Here is a 26871-nt window from a genome sequence, read left to right as displayed (position 1 = left end):
CAGACACAAGGACATTGCGTCTCGTCTCTGTGGCTTCCAAGCAGATTAATTGCATTTATTTCTGATGAACAAACAAAACAGGGATATCCACTGGAAGGATAAGTTACACTGATTCTGATGAAAAAGGTCAGTGTCACGCATCAGTGTTCAGATCTCACGGATTTCGACTCAGATTTTTTGCTGCTTTGCATCAATAGTAGATAACCTTCACGCCTGCTTGCAAAAACTAACATGATCTTATTCCCTTTTTGTTTTCTGCAAATATTCCACCCTGTACTTAAAAACCTCATAATGAAGCCTCTTTATGCAGGAGGCTTCATTATTCAAGGAACAGAGAAAACTCGGGGCAACAATAACAACTAGGATTTATGCTACTCACAGTTTACCTGTTTCATGTCTGGGTAAAACAGTGATTTAGGTAGGTTTAGAAAAAAAGTTGATGGTTTCTTGTGGCTGGGAATTGCCGAGATCATATGTATTCCATTGTTTCTAGAGGTATAATATAGCAATGCATTTCCCCAGCTCCTGGTCTGCAGGTGCCCATTCTCTAATAGAAAAGTGGTCCTCTTGTCTCTCTTGGAGTGTATAATCCTTTATCTGTATCTGCAGGGTGTCTGAATGCAGCAAACCGTACAAACAAACCAAGGATTGAAATGTCAGAGAAGCTGCAGCTCTGCCTCCAGAGAGACCAGAGAAACTCCATGAAAATGAAACAATGCATCAAACATGCCAAAAAGAGTCAAATGTAACACCTATTATTGTCTCCACTTGCTGCTTGGTATTTGCCTTGATTCTTTCTTGAACAATGTCATCTCTCAGTGGATCATAGAAAGGGCAAGCTACTAGTGAGGAAAGGTAAATGATGGTAATTTGTAGCAGGGATGTCCCTGTTTCTGAGCTTCTTCCTGTTGATGGGAGATCTGAACCTTGTTGTCTGCATGCCATCTGTTCCAAATTAGCACCTACATGGGGAGCACTGAGATGTAGGCATCAGTGGTCAGACACTGGGGTTTAGAGTCCTAAAGGTGCAGCAGGAGGACAGACAGTCATCAGATTGATGCCAAGAAGAAGAAGTGCCACATTACCAAACTAGACTGTTAGCGAGAATTTTTCGTATAATTCAATCAAGACATTGGACTGAAGTGTTCAGGCTTGGAGGAGAGAGGACACACGTGTCACAAGAGTTAGTGAAGAGCGGAAGTTTCTGGAAGTCATCAGAGTCAGGCTGGGCAGCAGCTGCACAGGGACTTTTACTGCACCGAGGGAGGGTGTCACAGCTCACCATGCAGTCAAATATAGTAAATGAATGCAATACAAAATAATTCTTGGCGAAATGTGTCAGAAAAAGCCCACATCCTGGCGTGGCAGGTCAGCGGCCCGACATGCAAACACTCCAGCCAAGTGTTAACACCAATAAACACGCCTCCAAGTTAGAGTCAACAACTGTCAAAGCCTTATGGGGCAAGTCTGTCATTCAGGCACTGCATGGGAAACCGCCCCGTCAGTAAAGCATCCAAAACAAGCAGGCAGACACTTTTTTTCCCTCCTCCTTTCTCCTCCCATCCCCCCAAACAAGAATGAGTCATGGCGGAGTGCTCGGGAGTACACATGATTTGGCCGTGCTGAATGGGGGAAAACTGCAAGCACCACCCTCACCATAAATGAAAAACAATGTGTTGTGTTTTGACATCTATTTTTATCGCGAGCAAATCCTCTGCTGCTACCATGGGGCCGTACAAGTGGCTTTTTGCATGTTTTCCAAAACCAAGGACACCATTTTTCCAAAGTTCTAAGCAGCCAGTGACTTTTGTTCACATCTGAATGGTATTTCACACAGCTAATAGCTGTTTTGTACCTCTTTTTGCACGAAATATAGTGGCACTCTTGAAAATTTCAGTCCCAATTGGATTGGTTACACCTGTTTCTGGAGGTCATACAGTTCTGAAAGCAGCAAAACCATGAATTGTCACTTTAATAAAGAGGCAGTCTTTGGTCTTTTCCCATCATTCTGCAATCTGATTTTATGCCGCACGGGAATTGAGTCCAAGAGCAGCAAGGCACATAGAGAGCCTCACAGAGAAGTTTGAGGTGGGCAACCTGCCTCCTGCCTCCCCTTCTTGTTCCATTTCCGCCTGCATAACTTCAAACTGATCCACCTTAATTAAAACACATCGCATTCCCTCGGACTTACTCAAACATAGAAATGTTTTCGAAGTCAAGATGCAACACACCAAGTTCATAATACCGCAAATGAATAAACACAAAACCTCAGTCTACATTGTCTCATTTGCAGTACAGCGACTTGATTTCAAGATTCAAAGAAAAAGATGAAAATCTTCCACAGAAAGATTACAACTTTGATTAAATGTCACTGCAATACATATTGAAATTGTTCACCCTGTCTGAACGAAAGCTTAAGTAGATTACAGTAATTCAAGCATGCAACTAGCAGAGGCATTATGAAGCAGAGGGGATATTATTAAATCAATGGCCATTTTAATCGCAGTTTTTGCCTCATTACGTAAAGCATTCCTAAACTGGAATTCAAACGATAGAACGTGGTTGTGTATGCATGTATAGACTTATAGATATGTATGTTTCTATGAATTGCAAAGCATCACATATATTTTCCCCACCTTTTATCTCCTCACTTCTTGTGTTCTTTCTCTCGTTCTTTTGCTGTATACTTACTTGCTATAATTGCTTGCAAATATGAACCTGTTGTCATTTAGTGCGAAAGGTGTGAGAAATCGAGCCTGGCGGCCTCTCAGAGGGCACTCCCAAATGCTTATGAGCTACGTGGGCTTGGAAAAAGCAAGAAAGGCTGCCGAGCGATAAGAGGATTTCATGCTGAAATGAATGAAAAATAATGACTGCTTGGAATTATAAGGACTACATGCCCAAGTGATTTGTAGTCAAGAGGTTACAAGTTGTAAGAGCATCCCAGCCAAGACTGGCAGCAAATGGAGTGGCTCTGTAATGATGAGCTACAGCAGCACGGGGAAGAAACAAAGAGCTTCTTAAGCTGTGGTGTTGAAAGTTCCTGGGTGAGGGATAATGTAGGGGAACATACCTGATCAATCAACTCAAACAGGCTGCCGCTTCAGCTGCATTCTAATAGCAAACACAGGCGGTCAACTTTGATATCCCTGTCGTTTTCCTGTGTCGACAGGAAGCCTCTCAGCGAGGCTTTCACCTTGAGGTGCTCTAAGTGCAGGCTGTTAGCGTAAGTGATACAGCAATATTGTGGTCAGAGTGAGAGGCAGGATGGTATGAAGGGGGAGGCAATAACAAGTTCAGGCCCTCGGGACCTCAGAAGATGAGGAAGGCGCATGTTGCATCGGAATCACGTGCCAACTCCCATTAACAAAACAAGGATGAAGTGAAGACTGAGGCTTAAGTTATTAAGAATTAAGAGCACCACAGCATCCTAGGTTCAATGCACCATAGAAGGTTTTGGTGTGGTGGAGTTGTAATGACTTCCCTCACTTGAGGGACTCAAGGGTGAGGTCATTCATCATTAACTTACTTTGACATTTACATGCTTGGAGGCAGCTGCAACTCAGGACATGTCTCCCTGATTACTTCTGTGGCCTCTGTAAAGTCAGATCTGCCGCTATGTTCCATTACAGAACATGAAAATAAAAGGATTTGTCAGGATTATCGTCTGGAGCCAAGCGCTTCGGGTCTGAGATTCTATCCAAACTGAAACTTTCTCCCAAAGTCTCCCACTCTTCTGCCTTTTTCTTCCTGGATGTCTAATGAAATACTTCAAAACGAGGTTGATGACTCACTCATAATCACAAAAACACCCTACATTACAGCGATGGATTAACCTTTAATGTAATCAATAGTTCTACGGCACAGCTGGGGACGATGTGCGGTTCCCCACGTATGCGTGGGGTTCAAGAGGGCTGCATTGACACTTTGTTTCCATGAGACTGAGATGAGTCACTATGGTTACGGTTCCTTTCGCAAACAAAGTTAAAACAAGAAGGAAGACAGAAGGATGGCGATGGTGGAGCTCATCACTGGCAGAGACCTGATGCAGGTATAATGAAAAGCTTGGTGCACTATGAACTCACTTTTAAAAGCCTATTGTATTTCATCTCTTTAAAAGCATCTTGTTCTTTTTTTTTTTCCTTCGCATTGCTTACTCCGAATTTGGACTTAGAAAAAAAACGAATCAATAAGCGTCTGACACGAACACGGTTATCAAACACTAAGAAACTCCTACATCATGCATTAGATGCCACAAATATGTAACGATTTAAAAGTCTGCATTCAAATCGCATCCATACAGATTCCACTGCTGCTTGGAAAAAGCTAAAAAAAAAAAAAACCTGAGAAAGAGTTGTTTTTTGCTTTCATTATCTGGTGTGATGTCCCTCCGCGGCAATGACTGCATCACATCTGGTCACTGTTGATCTGGCTTGCACATGTGCTTGGACAGATTTTAGTCCAATCCTCCAGAAAACAACAGCTTCACTCTAAGACGTTGCCAGGTTTTCTAAAAAAAAAACTGTTCACTACAGGTACTTCGACAATACAATCAAGGACAGGACACAAACTTTACTCCTCTTTAACCATTCTTAGTTAAAATGACTTTTGTGCTGACTCACACTTTCTCGCTGCAATGTCTCTTGAGATTAATTTTCGAAACCAAATTCCTTGACATTTTCCTTTGGAATTATGCTGGAATGATTCAGAACTGATTGTTCCATAAGTAATGAAAAGCTATCCTGACTCGGATGCAGCTGAAAGCACGATACCACTGCCACTACAGCCGGGACATAGGGTTCTTATGTTGGAATGCAGCGATTTTCTGTCTACAGACATAACGCTTCTCATTTGAGCTTTATTTTAGTCTCTTCTGTTGACAAAGCGTGAAAATGATTGGTGTTCAGTGCAAGAGCAAATGTTAGAAAATGTCAGAGAGGCTTTTAGCGACTTAGAAATGCTCTTTTGTGACCTCACAAAAGAAGTCGACTTTGCTCAAGATGTGATTTGGCTGGTCGTCATGGGAAGGCGTACAACGGTTCATTTGCAAACAATCTGTGGATTGGTAGAGTTCAAACCACTGAGAGAGGTTTTATAATCTTTTCCAGGCTGATAGTCATCACACTGATTAAAAACATTTGGTTATTTCCCTCTAAAGATAAAATACCATGTGCAATATTTTTGTCTCATTTCTGTATTTGGGCTCTCTGCATTTGTGTTAAAGATGTGGGAAAATCTGGAGAAGTTTGAAGCCATAAATGTGCAGTAACATGGAAAACTTACAAATCTTTCAGCACTACTGAGACTATGTTTAAAGTTTCTGCTTTGACTTTAATCGACTTTGAATTGTAATTAATCAGTAATAAACTGATTAATTAATCAGTAATTAATCTTCCTCGTGTCATGTTCACTCCTGCAGGTATTTGCAAACATACGAGCAAAGTCTCAAGCTTGATTTGATTACTTAAGTGGGAGAAAAAAAAAACCTCGATCAACGAAATGTAGATAATGAGCTCACTGCGAATGATCACCATCCAGCTCAAAGTCAAAAAGTCCTGAGTTAAGCTGGGTTGACGTTTTATGTTTGACAAATGAGCGCAGCCTAATTGTCAAAACAAGATGGGAATAATTAAAGCGTTTCAGAACTTAGTGCAGACAAGCACATGAAGGGAACAACCTCAAAACAACTGGAAATCACTAACGATCTGTGTTGAAAAAGATATGTGGAATCATGACTCAACTGCCTGCTTTAAACTGGGCTTAATCTGAAATTTTTGCTGCTATGGAATATACCCCTATCAACTGAGTACTTTATAAATAATTTGCAGAAAAAGTGATGACACAGCCAGTGTCACAGAAAGTCAGAGACAGGCGGAGAGAGAGAACCTCAGTGCAGGTAAGGTCATCTGTCAGGAAGAGGCTCCGAGCAGCGCTGGTGTCACTGCATCATCAGCATTCGCGGAGCTGCCAGCTCTGCGGCAGACTGACATCGTCTCCAATGCAACTGACTGAGTGTCACTTTGGCTTATCACAACCAGACTCGACACACACATATGCGAACCCATACCAAAAGTAGAGCCACATGCAGACAGAATGATGCAGGGCCGGCTCAACCAGACCGAGGACGGCTGTGTTTTCATTGCTCAGATGTGGAAGTAGATTAAAAGCGTCTCGAATCTCTGATCAGAACTTGTTCACATGTCTGTTGAAGGGATGCCGCCCAGTGCAGGAAATAGCTGGCTTTGAGAACACAGGAGCTGCTGCTGATAAAACGTGTTCTACTGGTTTGAAAAGCACAGAGTTGTGCTGAATTAGTGGTGAGACTGAGGAGAGATAAAGGCTGGTGGGAGAAGGATTCGGCATCTGGCATCTGAGGGGTTTGCTTTTGCTGTTTGTATCAGCTCTCTAATAGATTCTCATATGATCTGTGCTGAGAGAACAAAAGCATAGGAGTGGCAGGGTACTGTGTGTATATTTGGGGCATTAATCATAGTCGCCATCAGATAACATCAGACAGCCTTGCAAAACCAATGCTTCACCTCAAACAACCTCACCAGTTGTGTCTGCTTGAAAACAACACTTCATCCAGCAATTTGAATCTGGAGCCAGTGGGTAAAGTAAGATTTTTTTTGTTTCTATTTCTTGTCTATATCATTTTGGCACGAGGAGGATTTAGCTCTGTGCATGTGCAGAACAGAGTAGTCGGCTTAGAAATCTTAAAATCAGAGGCAGCAGAAGGACTTTTGGCGTGTACATCTATTGTCAGGATATCCCTCAGCAGCGCACGAGAGCCAGAAACATCGTCTGATATTTCAAGAGCCATTGTCATTCGGCTATATGTCTGACAGCTTCCCGGATTGTTGGTGCAATAATTTGACAGATTTGTGAGGGTGCGAAAGAATCCAAGATTTCAATTTCTCACGTGACACTTCAAGTGTTCACGATTGAATATTCTTTACGCAAACTTTGACTGTGGACAGTAATGAGGATTGTGGAAGGTAGCTCCCGTTTGACCAGCTAAATTAAGTCAAGAATGGAAAATAAGAACAGAAGCAAGAAGATAAACACGGAAGTCCTGAAGGACTAAGCACTTTTGGGAAAGTGCTGGTTACAACCCTGACTTCCCTACTGTCAACAGAGGGCAAAAAATCTTTGCTGTAAATAGTCCCCTGCCGATGGAAAGCCTCCATATTTCCATTGATGAGAGAAATCCCAGCTGTGGAACAGCACCAAATGAATCTGCGGATTCCATAAACAATGTAATCCTTGGGATAGTGTTCCACTCACCTAAAATTAACTGGAAGAAAAGACAGACCAGACTGAGAGCTTAGCTACCAAAATTGCTGGGTATGTTATCAATCTGAAAACCGATTCATTCTGGCTGCCTGCTAACTCTGCAGAACAAACATATGCCTGACGGAAAACTAACCACAGCCTCAGATATGTATGCACAAAAGAATAGAAAGTGGCCCCTTTTTTCTTTTCGGTCACATAAAAATCTTTTGCCAATTTACTCTGCCAATTTTAACACTTACTCAAATTGATTCCAGTGGATTCTTTTTGTCCCCGTTGATAATTTCGACCTAAAAAATATGAACATTTTCCCCTTAATTTTCCAATTAAAAATAGAGTTTCTTTATATAGTTTTAGCTGGAAATTGCCCCTTTATTCCCAGAGTGAAACAGTTTGGGGACAAATTTGAGCATAAAAGAGCCGCAGAAGTCTTTTTTTGGCAGATTGAAGCTACAATTTGGCTTCCTCCTCTGAAGGATAAACTAAAGAATAAACCGAAGAGGGTATATAATGTAATGTTGAAGAGAGAACTGCCTTTTGAATACACGCTACAGCCACAAAGTGGAACATCCAATAGCAGCTGCCAAAATATGCTAAATTATGTCATCCAGGACCTGCAAATCCAAGCACAATCGCACACACACCAGTTGGGGTGCAGCCTCTCCGAAAACAAGTCTGAGAAGTGTTCCCACTTAAACGAGTGGGAACCAAACACCAACTATTCTGAAAATACTTGTAAATCACATCTGCTTCATTTGATCAGCTGGCACTTTCGACCAGCCCACAACACAGCGACAGGAGTGATTAACTCATCTGGGCGGAGGGCTCTTTGACTGAGCAATGCGAGGGGTCATGCCGAAAAAAAAGTCTACTATGCAAGGGTCCATTGCCCTAGGATATAGGAGGTATATTATGTGGATTTTTCCTCAACCTCCTCTATAGTGTGGAGGAAAACATAGGGTGGGAACAGGGAGAAAGCAGCCTGGCAGCCCCTAAAGGGGCAGCCCCGACAGGGATTTTCCTCCCTTTACCTCATAGCACCCATGGACAGAAAGGCATCACATACAACCTCCCTCTGTGGTAGAAAAGCAGATGGTGACGGATTAGCATTTGAATGTGGGCATGCAGATCCACAGGGGATCTCCTGCTCCTCCCGTTTCCCCGTAGGCGTTAGGTGAGCTGAGGAAAAGAAGGTTCTGGAGAGACTAAGAATCAATAATTGGCACCCTGTGGCGCTCAGACAGTGGAAGTGGGAAAAGCTGGTGGCTTTAAACATTGCTAATGGGGAGCGCTGAATTGCGGTCTTCCTCAAAATGTATGGCATCATGTGAAATGTGAACGTAACATGGCAGAGGAGCAGGCCTGAGATGGTAATCAGGCCTAATGCTACTGTAGACATGACAGAGATGATATCAGGGCACAGACCACGTGAATCTGCTTTGAACTTCATGTTTGAAAAAACATGCTGGTATCAACAATGAGCTTCACTTGAGCAGAGGAATCATCAAGCAAAATTTGCTCAAACCTGACACAAGAGATTGACCAACAGTGATCTTCGCAAAGACTTTTTAATGCTCGGAAAATTAACAAAATGTTGGCTCCCAGACTCGTGCATTAGATATGTCAGACAGCTTAGTGTGGGGGGCGCAAAAGATAGGTTTGCTGTTCCTATGAGACTCAATCACCGAACAGAATTGGCTGTTTTCACCGTTTGGTCTTTATGAACTTATAAAACGAGTGACTATCAGGTTTATAGGGAAAACTGGGGCCACATTTTATATACATGCCAAAATATATGGAGCATGAGTAAAATAATATGTAAAAACTGCATTGAGGCACGTCAGTTTTCCACATGTGAAAGCGTCATTGCCTTTTCCATCAGAAGGAATTTTTATTGTGAAAGGATTTCAAGGAAAATTCAGCCTTCGTGACTTCAATTACAATGTAACAGGAAATGCATTTGAAAACAGAAAACCACTCTGAGAACAAGGCAGAAAGAAACGTCGTACAGTTGGAAGGTCATTTTGTCAATGGGAAACGTTTTCTGAAATATCGCGTTTTCTGAAATATTGCGTTTTATTTTCAAAATGACGAAATGTGGTTTTGATTCAGATGCATTTTCTAAAATGCTATTTTCCCTCGTTGATATGTTTTCAATGTGTTGATGCATTTTCTTAAATTTTGTTGAGTTCTTTTATTGCTTTGCCAAGTGTTGTTCAGTTTTTCACCTCAAGGTCACCAAAAGACTGTGCTAACACTTTGTTTCTTGCAGGCAGACGCTGTTGTCCATACAGTGTTTATGGATGGATTGTGTAATTTGCGAAAAACCAGTCCAGACAACAGCATAGCTTTAAGCACTACAGATGTACCACGTGGATATCTGTGGAACTGTGAGTTCAGGCTCTTCAGTTTATCACCCGTTTATCACCAGCCACTGTCATCATTCAAAGGGCTAACTCCACTGGGTCAATGGCAACCAGAAATACAAATCGCTCCCTGTCACAAAGCTCAGTATGGTGGAGAACAACACTTTCCTTTCCCAGAGGCCGCTCACTAACATCTGTTAATGCTCCAAAGTACAGCTGATGGCTCCTTTTTCCACCAAGATTTATGCTAGCTGATTTAATGAGGTGACACGAGGCAGACAAGTCTTCAAACCAGCCTTCGGCAGACAGCACCTTGGGGATGAGTCAACATCACTGGGCCCTTTAATGCTGTGGTTCCCTATACTTACAAGAGACATTAGTCTCAGTTAAAAAAACATATATAAATTAACAAAAAGTGATTTCTCATTTTCTGCAACAGAAATGGAAACAGCAATCAGAGGACTGCGGTGTGCTGAGGGGTCAAAGGTTTTGTTTCACTGTGTATTCTTGGGTCAAGATGGACAGAAAATAGTGCTGTTTTCTAGGCTCCTGCCTGTATCCTCTTACTACAGAGAGCCACACAGAAAGTCCACACACTGGTACTCAAAAGGCTCATTCCTTTCAGCAACTGGTTTCCATGGCAGGCGTTGCCGTGGTGAGGGGGGCCCTTGATGGCCCCAATAAAGCAGTGGGCACGGTCAGTGCTTCAAAACAATACGGACACTTTGAGGTGGAGGATATTTGTGAATAAGGGGCTCACAGCATGAAGCACAAAGGTGATTATTTTCATAATTCATCTATTTTCCTGGTTTTATTTAATCATTTAATTGCGTGGTCCATAAAACATGAAGCATTTTGTGAAGATAGTCTATCATAATATTACATAGTTTAAGTGTTCTGTTTAGTTTCTGCAACATTTTTAAACCTAGAATTGAATTAATTGTCATATACAACCAGAAAAAGAAGCTGGAACCCCACATTTTCATCATTTTAACTTGAAAATAACACAGTTTCTTTCAATTGTTTGTTCAGTAAATCATTGCGGCTCAAGCACAATGTTTTCAGATTATTTTATTTGTCTTACTTGTTCATTCTGGAAAGATGAAACAACTGAAAAAACATGTGCCAGGAAGCAGCAGTTAACAACGCCGAATTCTCATGGTCTAGTTATTTATAGCCAGTATGTCCAAGTGTCACTTTTTTTTTTCCAAACTTCAGACTAAAAACTTTCCAGTGTTCTACTCTTGTCTTCTTACCCAGGTAGCTGGCCTTTATGACCTGATTTAACCTAGTGCCGACTGTCACATTCGATCAGAGCTTTTAGTACGTGGTTTTGGGTCAGCTGGGCTGAGAAATGCCAACTTTAGCCACACAGAGCAAAAATGGACCATGTTTAGACTGGAATTTGGGAAATATTGAAAATGATCTCTTTCAGGCTACGGTGTGTTCTTCTGCCCCATTACGTTCCCAGTTTAGCCTGTTGGTATGCTAACATTTACACATTAGCACTAAACACATAGAGCAGTTGAAGCGGATTAGAATCCCTCAGGAGTTGTTATTCGGTACCCAACTGAAATTATAATTTGGACTTCATAATGCCTCTAGATTAAGGTAATCTGCAGCTAAAGTGATTACAATGCGAGGTAAACTGTGAGGCAAACTTGAATGTGTATATCAAAGCCAGTCGTACAAACCTAAAGATATACGATTAATCTAAGATTGCAACTATCTGACATTTTAGCTATATGCTAATCTTTTGACTATTTGCTTGATGAAACAATTTGTTAGGTCATAAGACTGCGTCAGTTACTGATTAGTATTTTACCAAAATTCTAAATGATGCTTCAGAATGTTTCTACAAACCACAACCAATTAGTTTCCTATCAGAAAGGAGCGCAAAAACAAAAAAAATATTAAAACTGAAGAGGGTGGAATGAATTTGGACATCTTTTGTATTAAAAAAATGGCTTATTTGTCATCAAAGCAGTTGACTGTTTTTACAAGTAAATGACTAATCATTGCTTCTTATAAAAAGGAGCATAAGTACATTTAGTCCGCCTTTGTCTGGAAAAGATTCATCTTTGTCAAACCAACTAACTGAATAATCAACTAGATTTTTTTATTTGGTTAAATCATTTAAGTCACTTCCAGCATATTTATCATCCTTGATCTGCATTATATTTGAGTGGTGATCAGGGCTTTTAAGTCTTTCTTCAGACACAGTCACAGTAAAATCCCTTCCTTGGAAGCCAACCAGGATGTCTACAGCACACAGTCAGCTGCTGTGTTCATACAACCCTAATCAAAAACAGACGAACAGAGAACCTGATGTGCCACTGACACATTCATGCCATCCATCTGTTTCTTCATTTCACACTGGCTTCACAGTCCTTCTGTGTTACGTTCCCATGTTCCGGGGGTTGTCTATTCATCCCAAACGCGGCCCTGACCAGCAGATGCACTCAAGCATCCACACTAACACAGATTAGGACATGTTCTGACTTATAGCTTCGAGCTCTGAGAGACAATTTTCCCTGAATCCTTGGGGAATTATTTCCAGGACTATCCAACCGTTTCCCCTTAATGGATGAACTGGAACCTACACATTGCGATGCCACTGACAAAGTTCACAAAAGCACGGAGAAACCTGATAGAGTCTGTATGTTTTAACAATACATGGACTCCAACAATGAGGCTCTTTCAGTTCTCCAGCGCACTGTATCTGAGTAAAGTCGCTGCCAGTGCGCTGTTTGCAAAAGGATGAGGAGCAAAACAATCTCGCTGTTTAACTTACACATCTGGAATTCATAAAGGCTCAGCACTACGTAGTCTAGCTGCTGCGCTAGGCTAAGCGTGGTCCACGGCCCATTCAGGAAGAAGCTAAGGCCCATTTGTGGTTTCTTCCCACTGCTGGCCCAGGTCAGAGTCCGAAAAATCAGGCCAGCCTAACATATGCTGCTTGAAGTACAACCGCTCCGTATTAAAATAGCTTTGGCTACAATGGACAAAGTGAGCTGCACACTGAGGAGCAGAAATGTATCTTTCCCATTTTGTATTTTCAAGACCTCAAGCTTCATGGCAAAAAAAAATGAACATGCGTTTGTGGAAAAAAAAACTGTGAGGAAACAACGCAAACTTAAACAATGCATGATTTCCTGTCATTTTCAAAAATCAGAACACAGTGTTTTACCAAATAGATAACCACGTTTAATTTTGACAGTATTCAGACCCTTAAGCACAAATTCAGGTGACTGAAATTCCCCTTACTCTTTCAATTACAAAGCCAATCAAACTCAGCCAAGTTTTAGGGGTTTACTCACATTAAAACCCATTCAGAAACCAGTTGGCTGCATGCAGTCATAAACCATGCCATAATATTATCCAAATATATGTCAGCAGCCCAGTTGCTTGCAGTTTTGTGTGTCAATTAGGGGTGTGAACCCACTAACAGCAAGTTAAAGCGCAACGATGTCATTACCTCACTAAGACGGAGACACATAAACATCCTGTTTTAGCTCAGAGTGAACATACAACTGAGTTCTTGTATGGAATGCGTCCAAACTGCTCCAAGAAAAAAAAAGAGAGGAGACACGGAAGTTTGAGGCGCATGGATCAACATGGAGTGGATTTACTGGATACAAGCCAACCTTTGACTCATACATTCAAAGAAAAATGTCTCTGTTCTCGAGCCTCTCGTGGTCAAGCTGCCATGTTGACCTCACAGATTACCTAACATGGTTAAAACACTAGACAGGAAGTGAAAGCATCAGAGAATATCATAGATGCCAATAACTGAGTGTCGGAATACACTGCATGAGTGTCCTCTCTGTCGAGAGGCATCGTCCGTGAGGAATGAAATGTGACACTGGCTGTCAGGGCTAGTTTGGGAAACTTGCCGTTAGTAAGCCATTGATGGGGCTCTGGTGCAAGGACGAACTGTGTGGATGAATGATTACAGAGCCCGTCCTGTGCCAAGGAGGTCACAGGGTGCTTTTTAGCACCAAGAAATTGCTTTTTGCTCAGGTTCGACACAGATCCTCAGATGCATGCTGTTCGAGCTGGATCTGGAATGCAGATTGTCCATGCTGGTTGAGTGTGGTGCATTACGAAAGAAAAAACACTGGGTGTTTTACACCGTTTTTGCCACCAAAATTAACACATCTTTTGGTGTTACAACATTTTGGTCTACTTTTCCTTTATGAATATGTAATGTGTCTTTAATAGCAATATAATCTGATAAGGATCACTTAAGCACAACCATTGTTTCTTCAGTGTTTAGAAATGTTTTTGGAAGAGATTATCAGAAAAAACAACGACACGGTCAATCGCCCAGAAAATGGAAGATGAAATTGTCAAAATTTTAGCTACCTTTTACTGATTCACCTCGACCATGTCATCATTGTAAGTCAAGTTGTGCTTGAGCGAGCCGAGAAGCACGGTGTGTTTGGGAAGGCATGTCTGCTCCATATGCAGGTCAGCGGGCCTCTCTGACGTATGTGAATTAGATTAGGTCCTTCTCCCAGTCAAGACTTAATCACCTACTAAAGCACAGTTATGCCAGCTCCCATTAGGCACCTGTTGCGCAAAAGGCCTCAGACATGTGGAATAGCGAGGAAGAGACATGCATCCTGTGTCCTGAAACACCCCAACTACGGAGCACTGGGATTCTCTCCCTCTTCACCGAAACACCAGACAAACAATAGATGCTGTCCACCGAAGCGAGCTCACATTTACCCATAAACAATTCCAGCGGCTGATCTTTACTCCTAACATTCCTCCATTGCGATCATTTCCCATTTAGGATCAGCAGCCAACGCGGCTTACTTTCAGCAGAGTGCATCCGGGTTCAGCGGTCTTGGAATCCAGACTGTACACCTAACCAGGAATGACACTGGGGAAATATGCTTCAACACGTTGCGGGGAGGGAGGTGGATTGGGTTTCCCGGTGGTTGGAAAAGTAAGTCGTGTCTAAATGCAAAGCCTCCTACAGAAAATTCACACGGACACCCAAGAATTGGAAAAGAATTGCAGGTGGATTCAAACCCAACCTGTTGTCTCCTGATTAAGGTCATTTCAATTACTCCACCAGTGATTAGACTCAGTCCAATCTGGTCTGACAGAGGCTTGGAGGCAAAACTCGAGACACAACTTGCCTGCTCTCCTAATGCACTTTGTCAGATTCTATTTGGCCCAAGTTAAGAAACTCTTAATCTATATTAAATGTTGGAATAAGGGGTTGTGTCCAGTCGCTGTCTTGCCTAACAAGCCTCATTCACTTCTATATGTTAAATGTATGTTTCTCTGATGTAGAGTGAAGAGCTGCAACAGTGAACTCAATTAGACTCCCCGTCACATGGGAAATTATCTAGAAATCTAATCAATTTCTGGTAAGACTTTCTTGAAAGTTCATTTTTCAATCTTCCAGTCTCATAATGCCCTATAATATAAAAGTCCATATGTACTTCCTGTTGGCTTTTTATTATATTTATGTTTTTTGAGGTCCTGCACAAGCGTGAGCAAACACACCAATATCCATCATGCTTGTGAAGGCACCGTTTTCGTTAGCTATCTTTTTTCATAGACAGGGTCTTGCGGGATTGCAACTGGAATGCGCAAACGCACAGATCCGAGCGCAGTTTCATGTGAGAGTCGATTTCCCTTTCACATCCAGTCTCTGGGAAATCTACGGCTCCTGCATCTCGTCTCGTATAGGGAAGCTGGGGCGGCACTGACAGGAGGAAGGCTGAGCATACGGTGTGCACATTTTCCTTTCTCGACTGTATGGCATTTGTGAGAAAATGCACTGCAATCCAGCAGGAAGGATCTCACAGAACATAAATGCATGTCACAACAGAGTTAATTGTGTGACCAATATAAAAAATGCATGTGATCTGGAAGCGATGCAACCTTTTGCTGATGCAAGGTGTTACTCCCGGGCTGGCCTACTCCCTACATGCGCCAGGCACGGCCGCCGGTAAGGACGTTTCTAGAATATGCGCACTGAGATGATTAGAATTCCATAAACCTATACTTGTCCACATTAAATTCACTGTCTTTCCCTTCACGTGTGGCTGAGTCCTTTGCTGCAGTGGTTGTGGCAGGGCGCAGCGCCGGTTTCAGCACCAGAGAGGCGTGGACCAGAACAAAAGGCGCAGCAGCAGCGGAGCGCGGCGCAACCAGGGGACGCAGCAAGACAGCGACACTTCACCGCAAATAAATCCCACATCTCACACGATTGAGCTCCTTCTTGTCCCTTTCTTTCTTTCTAAAAAAAAAATCCTAAATCTTCATTTAAAAAAAAAAAAAGTAGTTGTAAGATACAAGCGAGATTTTAACGCATCAAACTGAGGAATCATATCTGAAAAACCATATCGCACTACATAACTGCACATGACACCAAAGACGCGCTCACTCACCGCAGCTGAGGATTGGCAGGCTTAAATGAATACAAAAACTTTTACTGTCAGTCCTGCGTTAAAGTCTTCTAAACTCCCTGTTCATGCCGATTTGAGCGACCCAAACTCCTTTACCAGTAAATAATACACAAAGCGTTCTCGTGCTTACCTGGGGCTTTAAGCTGCTGAGCGGCACTAATACCCTTGTGTGTGAGAGGAGCTGTAATGACAATGAGAGCGGTATGGGGCCCTGAGATCCCGCCCCTTGCAAATTAAGCTACCGTAAATGCACCAGTATGGGCGCGATGGGGTTTGGCCTGAATGACACATGTGCAGTGCGGCATCTGTGGGGCGAAAATGTGCAACAGATGCGTGCGCCCATCCATCCAGAAACACACGCTGATGGATGCTGACGTGATGCCGGACCGTGCGCCGCAGACGCAGAGCGAAATGTCAAGTCACTGTTAGTTTGGGGGCTTCTCCACCATCACGACCGGGAAAGAACTCCGGGGTGTGGCTGTTGCTGAGGAAATTTGGAGAGGAGAGGAGGAGGAGAGGGAAGGCGGGTGATAATGTGGGAAGGAGGGGCGGTAGAGGAGAAGATGAGAGGGAGGTGGAGCAGTAGCCACTCTACGGTCGACTGCAGGTGAGGCGGGTGCTGTCTGCTCTCTCAAGTGGTACTGATGTGGTTTTTTTGGGGGTGGGGGAGGTAGAACATCCACAGGCATCGCCGTCACAAGGACATAGTGCATTAAAACCGTGTATTCAAGCAACAACATACTGGAGACGTATGGCGCACTATTCAATCAATCAACAATACAAACAAACAAAAAAAAAAAGCAAATAAAAGCAAAACTAAACAAGATAATCTAAAAAAAAACATGTCCTCTTATTACTTCTGACTCTGAAGATGAACATGCTTTTATTCATCCACTCACATTCAACAGTCTTCTTTTTCCTGATGCAAAGCAATCAAATGGAGGCCTGGTCATTTGTCAGTCTTACGCTAAGTTTGCCCATTCGTTTGCTGCCCCCTACCGACGGAAGCACAGCAATACACCGAGCACGCCGCTGCCGCTTCTGTGCATCTGCATCAGGAGCCTCTGCGAGATTTGAGGCCGAACCCGACACTGAATTACAGCAAATATGCTGCAGCTGCCAAGCAAGGGTGCAGAATTTTTTTTTATTCAGTATTTAGTTTATTCTCATTTTTAGGATCTAGAAAAACGTATGTTACATGTGTTTCGTTAAGTGGACAGTGAGTGAACAGGTCTGAATCACACAAGCAGCAAAAGCAGTTCAATTTACACAAAATAAATCTCTTTCAGTCCATTTGACTTATTTTTCTGTGATTTCCCACAATATATATATATATAGATATATATATATTACACAATATATAAACATTGACACTGTAGTGGGTGTAAAAAAAGAACAAAAAGTGATCAGAACTTGTTTTATGTTTGAAGATGAGCTGCAATTTATACTAAAACTGGATGAAAGCATTGTTGAATGTTCAAGTGATACAACCAGGCTTGAAATGGATAAGAAAAATACAATAAATCGCCATTTGTTCACAGATATATGATGTCAACAACCTAAAAGCCATACCATATAGGACGCAGGTGCAGCTGCATAGAGAGTTTTATTACCAAACCTTTCAACATGTTGAGATGAAAAGCCACGGTATCGCTTTAATGCCATTATAAATCAAACAAAAAAATAAGAAATCGAACCGTGATTAAACTACATTCTGACCACGAAGGGCCTTCTCAAGTCACAATTGCACTTTGAAAAAGTAGCCGGACAGCTTTGAAATCTGTGCACAGCCGCCCTCTTCCCCCTGTGCCCCTTCACCTGCGTCTCACTTCTGGCTCACGATGCCACGGCCGATGAGCTCCTTCATGATCTCATTGGTGCCTCCGTAGATGGGCTGAACGCGCGAGTCCACAAACGCCCTGAAAACGCAGACAGATGAGCTCAGCTGCCAGTTCATGGACTGGAACACAAGCAAATACTGCTTAATGCCCCGCTGTGACAACGTGACACTTCTTACTTGGCGATTGGGTATTCCGTCATGTAGCCCCAGCCTCCGTGGAGCTGCAGGCACTGAGTGGCCACCTTGTTCTGGAGATCCGACGCCCTGAAGATGAAGGAAGTCAGCATGCGGCCCGTTTAGATTTGCTGCCCCCAGCCTTTCTAAGTATTCTTACCAGTACTTGGCCATAGAGGCTGTGGGGGGATCCAGACGCTTCTCAGCAAGTAGTTGAAGGCAGTTATCGACAAAGGCTCGGCCCACACAGATCTCAGTCTTCAGCTCTGCCAGCTTGTGCTGCACAGTCTGTGGAGTAAGATATACAATTATCACTCTGTATTTGCATTTTTTAAAATTTTTTTGCAGAAGCTGGAACACATCGTGACACTGTATCACTCAGTTAAATGCAAGATCTTGCATTTATCAATCATTTTAAACTAAATAATCCAGGTTTCAGGCATGTTTCTGAAATGTTTTAAGTCAGAAACAGACTATTACAAGTGTCACACAAATTCCTGGCATATTCCATTAGCCCCTCTGAGACACACTGCAGGACACTGAAGCCCACAGTGTTGTTTTATGTGCTTCATTTTGTTGTCATGGGTACTGACAAGAACAAGATGTGTCAGTCTTACTGAAAGAGACAGAGAAAGAAAAACACTTCTGACATTTTCCCTTGCATTTCATTGCAAAAAAATAGGCAAAATAGCATTCCAACTTTTTCAGAAAAGCATTCATAGGCCTCAGCGATCGACAAAAGAAAATCCTACAGTGACTTTCATATTGACAAGTGTTCTAAACGGCACCACCCCACAGCAGAACTAAATGCTCTCTCCAAAGAATTCAAGACGCCTTGTCCAAGTCCCTAAAAACTGCTCAAAAGATAGGAACAAGAGCAGCAACGCTGCAACAAAGGTAGTGAAAAATAACCCAAGGAGATCTTGAATACTATAGCAAACTGTTTCCAATGAGTGCCAAACTAATGCTTTAGCATTTTGAGCAACTTGTAACTCATCCTAATCATTGGTCCCACCGTATCTGAATATGCAGACTTGATCTTTACTTCTTTTCACACACTCAAATATGGTGGGTCAAGTTACGACACAAATATCCAAGCTACAAAACTTACGTCTCCATCGTGGACACTTAAAATGGAAACTCGTGCGTAGAGATAAAAATCCTCTAGAAAACTCGGATGTGTAACCCTGCTCAGTGTAACCACCACACTTTGTCAACAAAATCTAAGAAAAATGAGAAAAAGCTCAAATTCGCTTATAATTATATAAATATGTATAAAGAAAAAAAGATTCAAAAGATCCTGGACAAGCCCCCATAGTTTTGTTTCCCTTTAATCTTGCTGGGATAGCACAACTACATTTTTCGTGGTGAATTTGAGCACTTAATATAATTTTTTTTTTTACACCGGGTGATTTTTCATACAGACCTGTAGGTGGGCAATAGTCTTGCCGAAAGCCTTCCGCTGCAACACATAGTTCCTGGTTTCCTCAAACATGAACTCACAAGCCGCTATGGCCATGTCTGCTATCAATAGACGCTCCTTGTGTATAAAAAAAAAAAAAAAAAAAAAAAAAAAGAAAAAAAGAAAAAAAAAGGGATGATTTAATATCACATTAAACAAAGTTAATTTATTACTAAGATAGCTGGGGACTTGTCATGTGGAGAGGGTCTATTTGTCACCTGTGGCAGTTCATTCATCAGGTAGTAGAAACCTTTGTTGAGTCCGCCCAAGAGGGCACTGGCTGGGAGTCGCACATCTTCAAAAAACAGTTCAGCGGTGTCCTTTGAAAGTAAAGAGGCAAAGTGGTAAGAGGACAACATGAGCATCCTGACATTTAAACCTTTGCTTGGCCTGAAGAATGACTCGATAGTGGTACCAGTGAGCTCCTGCACCTGTGCCTTCAGTCCAATCTTATCCAACTTGCGTCCTTTCTGGAAGCCCTTCATCCCATCCTCAACCAGGAACAGACTAATACCATGTGCCGCAGACTTGGCCTCGCGGTTGGTCACCGCGACTACCACCACCAAATCGGCCATCCAGCCGTTTGTGATAAACACCTGAGGAAGCGAGAGGGGAACTTCAAGGTGATGTTGACATACAGTCAGGCATTTTTGGTTTTACCACACAGCACCTTGTTGCCATTGAGGATCCAGTCACTACCGTCCCTCTTGGCATGTGTCCTCACACCCTGAAGATCACTGAAAAGATAAAGTGGCCAGGTCACCTAATGCCACACCATATTAGATTCTACATACACTGTAAGGTTGGGTCTTGACCTTCCTGCTCCTGGCTCAGTCATGGCAATCGCAGAAATGCATTTCCCAGCAGCCAAGGTGGGAACAAAGCGCTCAATCTGTTCCTTGCTGCCATATTTGATGATGTAGGGAATGACAATATCAGAGTGCAAGGAAAATCCCGGGCCACTGCAGTTACAGTACATTCTAAAGAAGAAAAAACAAATCTCATTTGCCAAACTCGGTCATTGTTTGAAGTCAGATACGAATAACAGCACTTTTTGAAGGGAAACTCACTGCTCCTCCCACATGATAGCTGCCGAAAACAGGTCTCCTCCGATGCCACCGAGCTCCTCTGGTATCATTATTCCCAGCAGGCCTTGCTCACCAGCCTTCTCCCACACTTCCCTGCTCACCTGACCCGCCTTCTCCCACCTGGGGACAAGGACAAAGGGATTAAAAAACAGCGCAGTTCAATGATTTTACGTCTTCTGGAGGTTGTTTTATCTCCCTATCCAACGTCAAATATCAACAACCACCTCAACAAGAGGCTTGGCTCTTGTTCTTGCTGTTACCTACTCTTTGTGATGTGGAACCACTTCCTCTTGATAGAAACGCCGAACGCTTTGTCTGAAGATGTCGTGGTCTTCGTTGAAGATCCGCCGGGTGCCGATGTCCATGAGGCTCCTGGCGCTGGAGGTCTCCGGTCGAACTGAGGAGCCCTGCTGCCCATACTCATGGGCCTGACTGTGTTGTTGTCTGAGGGGGGGCATATAGGATGAATCACACTCTGCTCTGAAGGCAACAAGCAGCTGATCTGTTATCTGATGCAATATCAAACCATTTTTTTGGGTTTGAGAACAGAAAAAAAAAAACTTCCCTTAGCAAAAAGTAGCATACTTGAAGTTAATTCTATTAAATGTGCTTGAGTATAGATACAAGTATAGCAAGTATACTACGGACCATGTACTTGTAGTGTACTAGAAAGTATATTAATTTAGTACTTCTTTGGACTAAATTGGAACATTTTAAGTTTACAAAAGCACACTTTCAAGTATACAAGTACACTCATCTATATACTTACTCTACTGTACTAGTTATATACTTTCAGTCCACATTTTAATTTGTTGAAGTATACTTTAAGTGTACATTTATGAACTAAAAAAAAAAACTAAAAACTAAAAAAAAAAAAAATTCTGCTAGTTACTTAGCATATTACTTGTAGCATGCTATTTATATCTCATTTGGCAGATGCTTTTATTAAAAGCAACTTAGACTGGTAAGTTGCTTTTTTTTCTTTTAAGTTTAGTAAAGTTTAGTAAATTTACATGTAACGTTTACAAATTACATTAATGATGACTTTGAAAACATTTCAAAGACAAAGAGCCTCTATAAAATCAAGTCCTTATTTGCTGAGTCAACAACTTGACCTTATTCTGTACTTGGATCAACATAAACTAAGTATTAGTACTTTGTGGCAGAAATAAGTACACTAAAGTACAACTATAAGCTTTAGTATTAAAGTATAAGGTTAAGTCTTAGTGTTGATGTACTTAGTCTTAGACTTTTTTCATACTTTTCAGTATAAGCCAAGTATACTTCATGATACTATTCTTAAGTATATAAAAAGTAAACTTCAAGTATACTGTCTCAGTTTTAGTATAAAATAAGTATAGTCGTAGTACGCTTGGATAAATGACTTTTTGCTAAGGGTTGTTACAGAGTTGTGTCAAAACAAGAGATTGGATACGCAGTAATGTTTAAAAACTAGTCACAACCGTGGATCTGTACCGTTTTCAAGGCATTAAAAAAAAATAAATGAATAAACAACTAATTTTTTTCTGGTTTGTTTGAAAAAAAAAAAAAACTTAAAGTCACTTGTGTGTTATATTTAATTCAGAGATGACTCGTCGCAATAAACGGAAGTGTGTGAAAGGTTGCTGCGACCCACTTACGGACCAACTTTTGACTGAAGTCGAATAAACAATGAAAACTTTGACTATAAGCTGGAAACACAGCGACTGTCACACGAAGCAAATGTATCACTCAAACAACACACATAATCTTAAAACACAACAAATACATGTCTTGCTCGCAGTAAAAAACGAATAAAAACCAAAACAATCAAATATTTAACCTTGCATTGGCTGTAGAGAGCACCTGTCCTCGTCCCAATACATTTCTTAGTCCAAAAACACAAGGTTTGAGAATTCTTTTCACAAACATCTCTGCATAAATAGAGCAACTGACACAACAACAACTCAAGAAATGAAAAGGAATCTGGTAAAGACTCACGTGCAAAGACCCACCACTTTGTCCCTTTAAGCTGTAGTTTGTGTGGTTTGCCAAAAAAAACTATTTTAGTTCTATTCTTTTTTGAAAACGTGTCTTGTTTGGGTCTAACTTAGTTTAAATAAATCACAAGAGTTACTTTTAAGGATTCTATTAAGGTTGATCAATGAATAAACCATTAATACGTTTGAAGATTCCGTCCTCAAAATCAGCATCAGAGTAAGAGCTCTTACTCCTTTTTTTCGAGGCTTCTTCTTTTACTAAACACAAGAGGCATATCAGCTCAGCACTGCCACACACTGGTCAATTGTGTACGTGCGCAGAAATGTATTCAAGGAGTAAGAAAAAAACGAAACAAAAACAAGGCATTTTTGTGTATTTATCTATCTATGTACATATTCAATTCAATCAGATTCAGTTTTTTATATAGCGCCAATCACAACAAATGTCATCTCAAGGCACTTTAATGGCACAGTCCAATTCAATTTGTAATCATAATCTCATCAAATTGAATTTGTTAAATTCAAAATGAGTCCAATTCATACACACAGAGCTAATTCAAAAAACAATTTTCCTTCCAAGGAAACCCACAGATTGCACCGCAACTTCCCTTTGGTCCAATCTCCCGTCCTGAGAAGGCGACTGTGGGGAGAAACGACTCCCGTTTAACAGGAAGAAACCTCTGGCAGAACCAGACTCAGGAAGGGTGGCCATCTGTGTCGACCAGCTGGGGTTTAAGAGGACAGAAAAGAAGGGACAACAAACACCGTAACACCATTCAAAGGATAGCTATTGAGACAGAGAAACACAAGTTAATGACAACAATAAAGGCAAATGTACATCATGTCATATGAGGAAATAAAGCGGGGAAAAAAGAGGGCAAAGAAAGGTGTGACATAGGAGAACCCCCAGCAGTCTAGGCCGATAGCAGCTTAACTATCGGATGTTTTAGGGTCACCTGAGCCATCCCTAACGATAAGCTTTATCAAAAAGTTAAGTTTTAAGCCTAATCTTAAAGTTAGAGAGGGTGTCTACTTCCCGGACATTTACTGGCAGCAGGTCCCACAAGAGAGGGGCCTGATAACTGAAGGCTCTGAGTTCCATTCTACTTTTAGAAACAAACCTGCAGTTTGAGAGCAAAGTGCTATGTTGGGAAAATATCTAACATTGAGATCTTTAAGATATGAAAGAGCTCGGTCATTAAGAGCTTTATACGAGAGGAGAAGAATCATAAATTCTATTCTGAATTTAACAGGGAGCCAATGAAGAGAAGCTAAAACTGGAATCTCCTGTTAGTTCTCATCAGAACTCTGGCTGCAGCATTTTGGATCAACTTGAGGCTTTTCAGAGAATATATATACTCTCTGGCAGACTCAGAGTCATGCGAGCCTGCACCAACAGAGTTAAACAGCCCTCTCCCCTCCAAACAAACTGTACAGACTATTTTATTCCCAACTTTTTAAACTGCAGTTTCATATTTATTAATCGCATTTCCGTTTTATGCTTATGACATTTTAGCTGCTACAAGAGATATTGCCAAACGCAATTTCGTTGTATTCTTGTACGAAGGCAATGAAGCTTCTTACTCGCTTACTTACTTATCAAACTATTTTTCCAGACTAATGATACTCTTCTAAATTAGAGGAACGCCACTGTCTCTCCAGCTTTCTTGCAGTCCCCTTTAAAGCATGCAGCTGTGAACTTACAATGAATTGAATTCCAATTGGCTTGAATTGGACTATATTACTTAAGTGCCTTGAGATGACAATTGTTGTAATCTGGCGCTATATAAATAAAATCTAATTGAATTGAATTGAATTATACAGAGTATCCAACCTCCTCTGAGTGATTACCTTCCTTTTCAGAGGGGCAACATTGTCCAGTGTTGTACACACTGACATTGTGCTGTCAACAAGAGAGTCAAGTTTTGCGGGAGTAAAGTTCAGGTAGAGGTCCTCTGTAATATTTGCACGTGGCAGTGAAGAAAATGACAATGGACTTAATTCTTTAAATCTGGTTACAGCTGTATAGTTAAGTCATGTGAACTCCAAGGTTATCAGATATATCAGTTCATAAATGGTTGGAAAAGACCAACCGTTCACTGTCAACGCCATAAGTCAGCACAAGACCAAGGGTATGATAAAGAGAGTGAGCAGGTCTGTCCAAAAATCCGAAAGAATCTAATATAGAATTTAAACGAATATTTAGGCTGTCATTTTCAAAGTCTACATGAATGTTAAAGTCACCCACTGCAATGACTTTATCTGTACTCAGCACTAAATGGGATAAAAACTCAGAGAATTCAGACAGAAACTCCAAATAAGGACCAGGTGGACGATTAGAAGAGGTTTTTGTGAGAGAATCAGATTCAAAAGAACTAAAACTAATCTTGGGTCTGGACCTGATTAGTAACCTTGATGGACGATTGCTGTCACTCCTCCTCTGCATGTGATTTGAGGAACGTGAACATTTAAATAGTCAGAGGGAGTCGATTCATTTATGCTAATACAGATACACACGTACAAGCACAGAGATGACATGACGTGAGATTTCTTCCTCATATACCTCAAGGGGTCAGGCTTTCACAAGGTTCTTGCATTTGTACTGTGAGAAACGTGTCAAGAGCCAACAACAGTTGACGGCAAAAAGCTTGACTGGGTGTGGAATGAAACGACAGGCATTTTAACTCAAGTACAACACATAAGTTAAATATATTAAAATATAAAATACAAATTTTTTTTTTTTTTACTTCAAAACGTTTATCTGAAACTTTACTCGTTATGTTACAAACTCACATTTTGCCACTTAAAATGTACGGAAACGATGAGGCTGCGGAAGCGTCATAGATTAAAAAGCATAGCTAATTAGCTGAAAATTGATCCTTTAAGTTACTTTTCACGGAGAAAAATGCCCAAATTTCCAGGTGTGTCTTTTAAAACGTGTGCAGTCGTGTTTCTTCTCGGCTGTTTTAACATTTTTTAGGTCTGGGGTGTTGGACGGACAGAGTAAGCACTGTGATGGGTCACGTATCACAATGGACGGTCTATCCCCTCGGAAGTCAAAAAAAGGTCACAACAGTTGCCGATCGACTTTTTTTTGGGTTTTTTTAGACAAGTGCTACAGCTCATCGCAGTTCAGCATTCCAAGACTCTTCCTCATAACAGGGAGTTATTACAGTGTTGTGTGTTAGACCTCAGGCGTGTTATCCCGGTGAATCGGGCTGATCTCAGCAAACTCAGATGTGTTCTGGCGGTGGGTCACAACTGGCCGGCCCAGATTTTATGAGATTGATCTGAGTTCCGACCGACCACAGACCATGTGAAGACCTGACTGAATAAAACACTGACCTGGTTCAGTCTCAGCAGCAACAGGACCTGAGCTGAGGCTGATTCTTTCAGCCGGGCTGTCTGAGTGGGGCCTTCATAGGACTGAACCACATTGGCAAGCTTTGGAATTATTTTTCCACTGCTGATACTGTCGTCACATCATAAACAGAATTGAAAACTATAAAGTAAGTATGTAACAAAAAATAAAATAAGAAATATGAAAGAATCTAGCAGTGCTGACACTAAACCCCTGAATAGGTTGTTATTGACGTTTTATCCTTGATCACATAAGCTTAAACATATCTGATACACTCTCTAGAGCACATATGTCAAAGTCCAGTCCTCGAGGGCCGCTGTCCTGCAGGTTTTAGATGTTTCCCTGCTTCAACACACCTGATTCAGATTAAATGGATCTCTTCGAAAGATTGTTAAGTTCTGCACAAGCCTGCTAATGATGCATTAATCTGATTCAGCTGCGTTGAAGCAGTGAAACATCTAAAACCTGCCGGACAGCGGCCCTCGAGGACCGCAGTTTGACATCCCTGCTCTAGAGTCTAGATGCTTTTTAAAAAATTTTAAATCTTTTCTAGAGTAAATCAAATACAATTTCCTACTGATCATATCTGGGATAGTTCCTCTGGAGCATTTAGCTACAGTAATGTGAAAAGATTTTGTACCGTGGCTCCTTTTTTCCTTCCTTCTACAGTATTCCTTTAATTACAAATATGCTCGATAGTAGAGAAGGTTTAGGTTTAGAGAAGGTTTAGGAGGAGAATTGTGACTCTTTTACCAAATGAGGCTCTGACTTTATGAAATGTACTAGAGTTTTAGTTCTTTACAGGTTACGGGAGCTCTACAGCTTGTTGTCTACAGGTGTATGTGGGCAATGAAAGATCAAGGATCAGCCCAGA

General features: G+C 41.5%; 2 protein-coding genes across 2 annotated transcripts in view; both read right to left on the bottom strand.

The window, feature by feature from the left end:
- Positions 1 to 16510, bottom strand: part of LOC140293513 (uncharacterized) — a 66927-nt gene extending 50417 nt beyond the window's left edge. Inside the window, exon 1 of the mRNA XM_072379568.1 lies at positions 16224 to 16510. The gene's annotated coding sequence lies outside the window, so the exon portion shown is untranslated. The remainder of the gene's footprint in view (positions 1 to 16223) is intronic.
- A 737-nt stretch (positions 16511 to 17247) lies between these two features.
- Positions 17248 to 22617, bottom strand: acadl (acyl-CoA dehydrogenase long chain). The gene is made up of 11 exons (XM_072379534.1): positions 22480 to 22617; positions 20922 to 21101; positions 20640 to 20777; positions 20385 to 20549; positions 20240 to 20306; positions 20001 to 20165; positions 19788 to 19889; positions 19534 to 19647; positions 18268 to 18395; positions 18111 to 18197; positions 17248 to 18012 (listed from the first exon to the last, which is right to left on the bottom strand). Exons 1-11 carry the CDS (start codon positions 22566 to 22568, stop codon positions 17919 to 17921), a joined length of 1329 nt encoding a protein of 442 aa, XP_072235635.1. The 5' UTR covers positions 22569 to 22617; the 3' UTR covers positions 17248 to 17918.
- Positions 22618 to 26871: the final 4254 nt, after the last annotated feature.

The sequence above is a fragment of the Leuresthes tenuis genome, unplaced genomic scaffold, assembly GCF_036924035.1.
Source record: "Leuresthes tenuis unplaced genomic scaffold, fLeuTen1.0.hap1 SCAF_1, whole genome shotgun sequence".
In the NCBI taxonomy this organism is placed as follows: domain Eukaryota; kingdom Metazoa; phylum Chordata; class Actinopteri; order Atheriniformes; family Atherinopsidae; genus Leuresthes; species Leuresthes tenuis.
Note: the sequence above shows the minus strand (reverse complement) of the source record. Positions and strands in the feature narration are given on the sequence as shown.

Excerpts from the sequence above, each read along its gene's own strand:
- acadl (XM_072379534.1), bottom strand. The coding sequence starts at position 22,568 with ATGTTTGTGAAAAGAATTCTCAAACCTTGTGTTTTTGGACTAAGAAAT. Across the intron at positions 19,648-19,787 it reads TGATGAATGAACTGCCACAG|GAGCGTCTATTGATAGCAGA; the intron begins GTGACAAATAGA and ends TTTATACACAAG. Across the intron at positions 18,013-18,110 it reads ACGGAATACCCAATCGCCAA|GGCGTTTGTGGACTCGCGCG; the intron begins GTAAGAAGTGTC and ends CTGCGTTTTCAG.